The sequence below is a fragment of the Ostrinia furnacalis genome, unplaced genomic scaffold (assembly GCF_004193835.3).
Source record: "Ostrinia furnacalis isolate ACB-3 unplaced genomic scaffold, ASM419383v2 OfSCF0015, whole genome shotgun sequence".
NCBI lineage: Eukaryota > Metazoa > Arthropoda > Insecta > Lepidoptera > Crambidae > Ostrinia > Ostrinia furnacalis.
In genome coordinates this window covers 49,160-60,483 of record NW_021130254.1, presented here as the reverse complement: position 1 = coordinate 60,483, position 11,324 = coordinate 49,160, and the positions used below count along the sequence as shown (strand labels likewise).

The following is an 11,324-nucleotide window of genomic DNA, read 5'->3' as shown; positions in this document are numbered from 1 at the left end:
CATGCTCGACGATCAACCGACATACAAAATCGATACAAGAGCTCTCCCAAGCTATTTTAAAGCTGTATAACATGTTAAGTTTAAAACACAAGCACTGCAGCTTAGTACCAGAGCTTTCCTAGCTCCACTTATCAAGTTGCAAGCCATCTTGTTAACATATTGTCACGAGTTCACGAACTGCAGTTTTGGAAGTTAATTTCATAGTTGACTTAAGTTAATGGGTTAAACTCTGCTTCCTTGCGTAACTTTGCTTTCTAGCTGTTGTTAAGTGTGAACAGAAAATGGCATGTGACAGGTAAAGTCAATTAAAAGGCGATATACAATTAAATATCGAGCAAAAAAATGTCGCGGGTTCGAGTCTCGTCTGAGGTTATTAATTAATAAGGTAAGTATTCAAAAATTGTGTTTTAAATGGTACTGCCGCTGCATCAGCGGAATCCCTCAAGCGACGCAAATATGTAGGTCTTAGTAGTACTTACCTACATGTTTGAGCCATTTGGGGTCGAGATGCTAGGTCCGTGGGGACCAAGTGCTCATCGCCTGTACAGGGAATTAGCCAAGCGGCTGATTGACTGTACAGGTGATATAAGAGCTGGCGCATTTCTTGGCCAACGAATCAGTTTGGCCATTCAGCGCGGAAATGCAGCCAGCATTCTGGGCACCATGTCGCGTTGTTTGGACAGCGATTTGGGACATATTTTTTATTTGTAAATATTTGTAAATATTTAGTCTATGTAGGTTAATTATTTGTATTATTCTTAATTTCTCTCGCATCAAATAAGACACCTAATAAAGAAATTAAGATAATTGTCTCAAATTACTCTGTAAAGAAATAAAGTACCTAAGTTTTGTTGTCCAGTCTATTGAGACTTGGACTTCCGTCTCAGAGAATATTTTTTTCGTCTTGTTTTTTCTCAAATTTTTTTTCTAGGAGTCTATGTAGGCTACATCTTGAAGACTCACCTACATCTAATTCTCAGAAAAGATCTTAAATGTCTATGGTCAATTGAGCAGGCATTAAAAGCAAAAACAGCAGTCACAGCAATATGAAACGCATTCTTAAAATTGTATTTAAAGGGATTTACTTTTACATAATATGTATTTTTAAGCGCAAAATTACTATTAACATGACATTATAACTAAATAAGATTAATTTAGAAAAAATATGATTCAGATTTTCTAATTAGTCTTAAGCACTTGTGGGCATATTTTACCCTTTAAACATAATTAAATTTAACCTTTTACGTGAAAATAAAGTTTTAAAGGTAAGGTTAAAATTTAAAATAACATTAAGTACAACACATGCCGATGAGACTACAGTTAAAGTATAATTATTAAGGTAATTTTGTTAACATTAACAAAGACTTTCCTGATATTTTGTTTTATATTTTATTCACTTTGAACTCATTAGTATTCGAGGTAGAGACATGTAGATATTTTTAAATCCGTTAATTTGCTTTGTATGTAATTGTACTTTGATGGAATTAAAATATCAAAAATATAATGATTTCATTTAGCATTAAAATGGATCTCTGAGTAAAAAGGAATGAATGCTGCAAAATAATAATAAACAAAGGAATTTGTTTATATTAAAAATTTATTTAACGACAAAAAATACCCCTTATAGTTTGGACGATATGCAATTTTTGTTTGTCATAGATGTCCCGAATATTATTTGTCGCACGCGTGGTATGTGTTTATTAGCAGTGTCCCCCAAATTCCTCATGGTACTTGAGATTCCTGGTCCCATAAATTAATTACTCAGTGAACAACCCCACTACTGAGGTATGCGTCAATAAAACCAAACAAATTCAATATAAAATTTATTCCACCTAACAAATTGTAAACCGCTAAGAAAATATATCTATGAATATCCTCGCAAAATTCACATGATCATAAATTATCATTATAACACTAACAATGTACAAATATTTATACAGCATCCCATCTCAGCAAGAAGTTCGCGAAGTTCGAAAATTTCGCGTACTCTCCGTTAATAATTTATTCACATACATTACCAAAAGTTTATCTGTTTAAACAGTTCGTATTGATTAAAACGTAAGACAGTTCAAGGGTACTGCGATAAGTTTTGGGCTTCGAAACTGGTGTCGTTATCACTGACCACATCGATTTGTTCTTGATCGTTATCGCACGAAGATTCCCGGTTTTTGGAGCACGATGCCTTCGTGCAGCAGCACTTCTTAGCTTTACCCTCGGTAGAACTCATCGGACTCTCCTCCTTCTTCAACTTCACGCGGCGATTCTGGAACCAGATTTTCACTTGTTTCTCCGACAGCTTCAGTCTCGACGCGATCTCGATGCGTCTCAATCGCGACAGGTACATGTTCATCGAAAATTCTCTCTCCAACTCTAAAAGTTGCGTTCCGGTGAAGGCGGTTCTAATCCGTTTGCTAGAGTCTTCTTTGATTGGAATTCGTTTCAAGTCCTTTGAGTAACCAGGGAGGAGTTCTTCAGGGTGCGCCAGCGGCGGACTTGGAGTTCCATTTCGGCTCTCACTCGACAGCGAAGGTGACCTCTGACCTTGACTTTTCGCCGGCGACGTTGCTGTTGACTTGTACGGGTGATGAAGATACGGCGACACAGATTTTTTTCTTCGGCTCACAAAACTAATTGGCTCTTGTTCTTCAGTTTTCAGATATCCTTCAAATGGTCTTTGTTCGCTTTGTACTGGTTCGAAAAAATCTGGCTGCCTTGGTAGCTGATGGAAGAGAGGGTATCTGAAGTTCAGATGCTCGAGGAAAGGACGGAATAGGTCTGGAGACCGTTGCTGCTGCTGAAGTCCAAGGCTCAGAAGATTGTTCAGGTTACCCTGGTAAGGGTACGGCAGAAACTTGGGCCGTGTGTCCAAGTGCTGATTGATCAAACTCGTGTACGGGTTCAAATGTTCACTAGACATGTCTGTCTTTTTGCAGTCTTTCGTATCACTGATCAAGGTGTCGACTAGGAACGATCGGGACATGTTGCACTGTTCGCGCTGCGGCGTTTGCTGCACTACTGATGCATAAGGGTGTACGTGCCCGAAGTTACAATTACAAAAACTACCCCCTCTTCCCGCACCCTATTGTAAATAAACACAATAGGTCTCACTCGAAGCGTTTTGGCAATTATGTGGCCCGTCCCACCCTTTTGTCGGAGAGCCGTCAGCCCCAGTGTAGTTTGAAGAAAAAAAAACGTATTGTGAATGAAGCATTTTAGTAGCTATGAATAATTTTGTATGGGACGCTAACATCCCTAATATCTATCTCATTAAATCCAATTTAGTTACTGTTTTACATGCTATAAAAATGTTTCATCCTTTGTCGGTTTTTATTTTTTGTAATTGAGCTTACCGGTTTTGACTGGAGAAACATAATAACATTTTTATGATATACAGAGTCTTGTTGCTACCTCGTACTTTTTTGGAAATGTATTGCTTCAACTGCGGTTTCTACCTACACCAAAAGTGCACACCTTCTCATTTACCCAAACGATTGTTTCAAAAAAAAGTAAGTTGGTACACCAACAGTTATTGTTTCACTGAATGAAAAAGTTGCTCCTTTCATTAAAAAAGGAAGTCGTACCAATCCTGAGGAACAACGATCAAAACCTTTCAAACGTACTACAAAGCATCATATTAATTAAGTATGAATACCCTATAATAGAAGCCGTATGCGCTTCAGATTTTGATACAACCCCATGGGCTGGCGGGTCCATGCCCCGCCCATGGCCTGACCCCATCTGCGAAACTAGTTTATGGAATATTAAAAGGGAAAAATGTTTGGTAGCATTATAATTGTGAATCAATTCGGTTTATTATCACGTCAGATTTAATAAATGTTCGCACTAAGTGGTTTATACCACCCTTTATATTTTTATTAGCGTCGTACGAATTTCATTTTATGAAACTTGTAAAGTTTAGTAATAACTGTTATTTTTAACCGACTTCAAAAAAGTCAAAGGTTCTCCATTCGACTGTATAATCTTTTTTTTATGCATAACAAGGCAGGTATTTGACCACAATCGCACCAATCGCACAATCTTTTATTAAGACAACCGAACGAGTATGTTTCATTAAAATAAATTGTGATAGATACTTTTTGCAATATTAGTATCAGGTTATTCTTCAAGGCTTGAAATACATTTTGTACTAATCCTACTAATATTATAAATGCGAAAGTTTGTGTGGATGTCTGGATGTTTGTTACTCTTTCGCGCAAAAACTACTGAACGGATTTTCATGAAACTTTACAGTATAACCCAGTATAACATATTATTATAGGCTATAATTTATGACGATTTGTGACAAACTTTCACGCGTGTGGAGCCGCGGGCAAAAGCTAGTATTCCATACTTTGTCTGTTTTAAGCTATCATGTTCATAATGGTGGAGAACGTATCGGATATAGCTAAGTCCATTTCAAACCTTTGCTGATTCATTCGTGACGTTCGTGGAAAAATTAAATTAAATGATGATGATTTTGCAAACTACGATGCTGGACTCTACTCATCTAAAAACTCAACCAAACGTTAACTCCCCTTAACTTATTTTCGCGATGTCTTCTATTATAATTTGGATAGTTTTTCTGATAAGGCTTTAAGATTCATTCGACTTACAGATTTACCTTTCAGTACTTTTCGAAAGAAACAAATCATTTCAGACAAAGATTTAGAGCAGTTAGCAAAGAAAATATATTTTAAGTGTAAATTATAATAACTGAATTAAAAAAATATTATTATTACGAACTTTGAGGTTCTTCAAGAACATTTTAAATATTTCAAAGGTAAGCTAGATATATTGTTCAGTTTATTTTGTTAGAAAACTCAGTTCACATTAAATTTGTATTCGGTTGACAAACTTGCATTTTATGTAGCTTTCGCGTTTCCAATAACGGAAGAGGCGAAATGCGCTGCAAATGCAGAAGGCTTTTAGCTAACGCATGGTCGATTGGAAGTTACATTTTCTTTGAAGAAGCTTACAGTTACGGAAGTATGAATTGTTTAGTCTGGCAAAATATGGCGGCGCATTTTACATTAACTTAGCTGCTTTCTTTTTGTTTGTCATAGAAGGATCTTTAACATATTCCTTATTTTAACCGTAACAATAACCGATGCTTTTTGTATTGAGTTTGACAGGTCTTAGACAAAAATCCGTTACATAATCAATTATTTTCCTTTCTGCAAAAATTATGGATTTATCACAAAAAATCTAGCCCATGATCGATCTTATTAAATTACTGAAGCTCTACTTTCTTTCCAAACTCATTATTTAATCTAAAAATATCACAGACTGAAAGTCGACGACAATAGACAATCAGTTGAGTAACTGGAGCTGAACAAAAATCCATCATTATTATTTTGTCTGTTAACGTTTTATTCCATTATGATTTTAATTATGTCTCCATAAAAGCTTAATTTGGATTAAATATTTAACGAACCAACTTCAGATAAAAGTTTGCTAATTTCCTCATTAACAAAAACCTCGCCATTGTTCTGTACCCAACGGACGAAGTTTCAAATTGATTAGCCAAAAAGGCAAATCCAAGTTGGCAACATTTAGCAAAAAATTGCAGATTCCGTATTGTTGACGAAATCTGCCACATCGAGATACACTCACGAGTGGATGCGGCTGGCTAACAATACGTCTACAGCAAATAGGTAAACATTGCGACTAAAACTAACTTGTATAATGCAGCCGATGTAGTCTTAATACCTCATAGTATAACATTCACTTTCGCCTGACTCTCGTGTTTTAGGACCAACGCCCTCACCAAACGAAGTTGATACAGATAGACAGATAATAAAGGGGTATTATTATCAGCCTCGTGCGAAGGGGTAATGGATAATTGTGCCTATTTGATAATACCAGGTGGTGCGCAAAATTTAAAAAGTACAAGAAGCACAATAAATGCTCCGTGTTTGTTCTTTTTGATCTGTCGTATGATACCGAATCGATATCCCAAACAATAGAGGATATAATTGGTTTGTTTGAGAAATACTGCGTTTGTGAATTCAAACGATTAAAATAACATTTTGTTGTATATTTATTGGAAATTGGGAAACCTTACTCTATCGTTTCTCAAAATATAAAGGCTTGGTAAATATCAAGGATCAAGTGAATGAAATAATAAGTTTAGGGTCAAGTTGAATCTTTTACTATTTTTTTATTGCATTCATACTTTTTAAATAACCAAATCCAATCATTTAATCTACTTCACACTTCTAACAATACAATACCTAACAAAGGTTCCAATCCAATAGAAAACCAATTGCAAAGTCCGTGACACAAAACTGCTTAACTCACAAATGCAATTAAAACGAAACGGAAATGAGTGCAAAAAGGCTATTTAATGACCACCTGTGCTTTGTCCAAGATGGCCGACTTCTAAGAACGACTTTTAAATGAGACGACAATGCTGTCGCCCGCTTGTCTGAGGCAAGTCACACTACGGGGTACACTTGTAGGTTTCATTCAACAATTTCTACGTTCATTCATGGTTTTGCCACGGTGGATTTATGAATGAAGTATCGATTCCTTTTGACCATTATGATTTTGAGAGGTGAGGCAGGTATGTTGTTACTATCAGTTTTACAATAGTTTTTTTAAGCAGTGAAATAAAGCTCAGATTGGCGTATCTTTCACGTTTTGCTGCCCAGAAGGATTCCTTTGAAGATCGTAGGTGATCGTACATTATTTCTATGGTCATTGAGAAATTTTGAGTCCATTAAGCTTTTGTGATGTTAGTATTTATTGGACGATTTGTCATGTGTTTGAGCGAATTTTTGTGAAGGTTTGATCTTTTGGAGTTCAGTGTTATTCTCATTTCTATAAAATCACCGACAATTTCTCACGGTTCAGTGGTTTTGTAATTTATGGCTTTACACGTATTTGCCATGCTTAGTCAATGAAAATATGAAATCCATAGTTTGGTATTTTTAATTCAGTAATAGTTACCGTAGCTCTTGCTCTCTCTATACGTATATTCGGATAAAGATTTTTTTTGACGTTGAGTAGGTAGGTAGTAGGTATCTTTACTTTTTTTTAAAAGTAGGTTTTGTGTAAGTTTTGAGTTCAAACTACTTATTTATTAAAATAACATGTAAGTACACAATGACACTTTTTTATACACCAAAAAACAGTTCCGCTTCAAACTCTACATTTTTAAAACTTTTTAATTATTTTACTTCGTTTTCCATTCCGCTCGTACAGAAAGAAACTTATTTCTAAAGCATTTTAATCTTAATTACCTTTGTTTGTCTAAATGTATTTACAGATGCTCTAATAAACTGAAAGTACTTAGCTATACTTAAATACATACAACGTTATTAAATATTCAAAAGATCTAAAATATGTAGGAATATAATAAACCACTTAGCAGGCTTTGAGTTGTTAATGCAACATGTTAAAACTTTCAAACATTTTAGTAATCGCATTTTACTAAGGGGGTTAGCAAAAATTGAAAGTCACCCATAGGATGTTAACTTTTAGAACATCAAAGCAAAAAATTAATGGAGAGCGGGCGAGCAGTAAAAAGGGTAAGTCAAATTTTAGCTAAAATGCGGTGGGACTGGGAGAATTTTAGGAAAAATTTCAGCCAAAAAAGTGATGCTGATACTTTTCTGGTGAAATATTGCTGAGTGTTTTATCCGTATGCTCCAAAGCACTTAGGGTAAATTATTTAAACAGATTTCTGTTTTAGTGCCACACAAATATTTAATTTTCTGTTTTTGTTCGAATTATGATGAGCGTTATTTTTACAATATGGATTTGCAAATTTTGGTAAAAATGTACTTAGGTAATTTTATAACTGAACCCAACCCTTGTACAGCTCTTTTATCACGTTAAAGAGTGCTTTTAGTATCTGATGTTCTGTTTTAGGGACCTAATTTATTGTAAAAGTTTGTTTAAATTATGCAAGAAACTTGAAAAAATACAAGCAAGAATTATCACAATTAAAGACGCAATGCCTCTATGGCTAAATAAAAATAATTTTAAGAGAAAATAGCGTCCATTTTAAAGAACTTCAATACGTTAGTACTCCAAGAAAGCAAGTGCACCGCTGTCGCCATCGAGTTCCCTTCGCTAATCGAGTATGGCTGGCAGTTCCCATCATTGTTCCTCCGCTTTAATACGACTTGCATTATCTTTCATCTTTGTTGAAGATTTACCCCCTTACTAATAAAACTTACACGCTCGTTGAACAGTGTTTTAAAGTGACGTTTAGTATGGAAATGTCATTTTAAAACAGTGTTCAACAACTGTGTAACTTTTTATTAGTAAGGGGGTTAGTATGTAATGCTGTTTTAAGACAGAAGGCTAGCTTACGAAATTTTGAGTATCATTATACATTAATAAATTAAGCAGGAGAGAAATAAATAACTTGAAAAAATTTAACTGCCTAAAATAACGACGTAATGAGTACCTATTTAACTTAAATGCAATGCAAGCGTTAACACTCCAAGAAAGCAAGTGCACCGCTGTCGCCATCGAGTTCCCTTCGCTGATCGAGTGTGGCTGGCAGTTCCCATCATTGTTCCTCCGCTTTAATACGACTTGCATTATCTTTCATCTTTGTTGAAGATTTAGTATGTGATGCTGTTTTAAGACAGAAGGCTAGCTTACGAAATTTTTAGTATCATTATATTAGCACAAGTAGCATTAATAAATTAAGCAGGAGAGAAATAAATAACTTGAAAAAATTTAACTGCCTAAAATAACGACGTAACGAGTACCTATTTTGAAGAACTTAAATGCAATGCAAGCGTTAACACTCCAAGAAAGCAAGTGCACGGCTGTCGCCATCGAGTTCCCTTCGCTGATCGAGTGTGGCTGGCAGTTCCCATCATTGTTCCTTCGCTTTAATTGCGGCGCAATCAAAGACGCTGTCATCGCAAAGTGCCTCTTACGCGATTGACAAATTGCCGAAGAGGGCGCTGCGGTGGCCCAAGTTGGAGGCTCAAGCGGTCTTCAAACTATCATTTTTAGAAATTGAATAGCAAAAATCAATAATTTAATTTAATTCGTAGCAAAAACCTCTACAGAAATCAAACTCCTAAGCTTAGTTCTTGAAAAGTCTTTAAAGAAGATTAATAAAAGCTTGTGAGTATCTTTCAAAGTACGAAAGTAGGATGATTAACGTCAATTTTGTATCATTATTAGTTTGTGTTTGTATACCGCGGTACACCGCACACTTTTGTTTTACGATACGANAAAAAAAATATATTTTCTCTAATATTCCAATTGATGTAGTTCATAATTTGGACCACACGAAATTGCACAATGTCGCAGTCACTATGGCGATCAAAATTCTCTATTGCTATTGTACTTACAACCCAAGTACCTACCTATAGCTTTTTATCGGCCCTTTGTGGAGCTTTTTTGCGTTCCCGAGCTTTGTACACGTTGGTGCCTTTTGTGCCTTAATAAATAACCATTTTGTGCCCTTGTTTCCTTTCTGCGATTGCGGATTGTTTACTTTCTTTCGGTTATTGGATCCGGTTGATGGAGTGGCGGCGACTTGATTTGCATTTTGATTTGTAAATCAAAAGGGTTTGTAATAGAATTGTAAACGTTTGAAGTGTTTGGGTTGATTACGGTTACAATAATGTGGTTACTGAGACATTGTGTCACTAATTTTGTCAAAATCCTTACAAGAAAGTGTATGACTTTGTACTTTAGTGACCATGAAGTTTGACACTAGTTATGACGTCACTCTTGCTACCCACACGATAGAAGTAATAAGATAAATAAGATAATGGCTGGTAACGAAAATATTTAAATTCTGAATAACGAAACAATATGACGTATAACTTCTCAGAAAGTCTTCCACAATTTATGTCATTTGGAAAAGTTCTGAGAATGTTTATTTTAATGTCTCCTACGCTTTTAAAATGTTTATTGTGATTTAAAGCGTGTAAGTGACGTCATTAGCTACGAATGTCATCCAATAAAGTTGAACTCGCACGTGCGAAAGGGTAACACTTGCGTTGTGACGAATAGTTTCGTCACGCTCTTTTTATTTGGACTAATAAAACGATGTCGTTTACATTTTGACGCCATTCGGAGCTCATAAAATTGACGGATTGATTTTTGATGATCATCAGCTTTTCTTGTTATTAGTTTTAGGTTATATATATCACGAGTAAGAAAATCGTTAACATGGAAGGTTGGACGAACAGTTGGACTTTTGGGTGATATTGTGGAACCGGCATTAGTCAGTCTTCAGTTATCAAGTGGTAGCAACACTGAGATCACAAATTGGATAGTAGACCTTATGACCTGCCAAAGTCATCTGACATGACTTTATCGGCATCCTGGCTCTATCACTGACGGCTTACTTAAAGTATTGTTCAATGCATATTTATAAACATATTTGCTCGGTGTGGATGGGAAAACCTCGTTTACTTGAGGAGATAACTTATATTATTGGGCACAATTCTACATTACTGTCAATTCCATAATTGCATCTCAAGTTTTCATTAAATCATTGCATCTAATCAAATTCCTCAAAGTCATCAAACACATGTTTGTTTGAAATAAACGATCCGACACCAACATTCGAAATTAAATATTTGCTATCATTCCGACCAACTGCATCTGCGTATCTAATTGTACAGTCAGCCGCGTTAACTTCACCCTTATTTTGATCGCCATACGCAAACATTTATGGGCTCTCTTTTTCGCAAATTCGTTTTGAGTTTTTCGCACTTATCTCTAGTGACATAAGGGTGAGTTTTCAAAGTTTATCAGCGGCAAACTGTACCATTATAGCATATTGGGGGGCTAGTTTAATTCGATGTGTTGCGTCAATACAAATTAGTTTCGCGCACTCGTTCGCAGTGTCATTGAAGGGGAATCTAGTTTGAGGAAGTCATGGTATTATATGAGTAGATCTAGGAGCCAAATAATTTCATCCAATAAAGGTATATTTTGTTAGTTACTATTGAAGTATTTTGGCTGAATATTCTAGAACAAATGTGGAATTCAGACACAATGATTTTCAAAACTGTAAGCTGTAATTTTGAAGAAAAAATCCCTAAAATATTAGCTACATCTTGAAGGCCGTTTTGAATTTATTATAGTAACTTTTTCATTGGACAAAATATGCTATCAACCCTAGCACGAAACTCAAACCCCCGATTTCAAGCTCCAACACTTCAATCTTAAAGGACAACTTCCTTAATCCAGTGACATCGCCAAACTATCTGTTGACAAGGAAGGGTTTGCAAAAAATATGGATAAGTGTAAGTTGTGGGCATCTTGAACGTTCCGTATGCCATCACAAAACTTTTCATCGCCTATTCCAAACTCTTGATACTTAATATTTT

General features: G+C 35.5%; 1 protein-coding gene across 1 annotated transcript; it reads right to left on the bottom strand.

The window, feature by feature from the left end:
- Positions 1-1,720: 1,720 nt before the first annotated feature.
- LOC114353029 (homeobox protein Hox-D4a) lies at positions 1,721-3,004 on the bottom strand. Its single transcript, XM_028305224.1, has one exon. The coding sequence runs from the start codon at positions 2,978-2,980 to the stop codon at positions 2,069-2,071; it is 912 nt and encodes a 303-aa protein (XP_028161025.1). The 5' UTR covers positions 2,981-3,004; the 3' UTR covers positions 1,721-2,068.
- Positions 3,005-11,324: the final 8,320 nt, after the last annotated feature.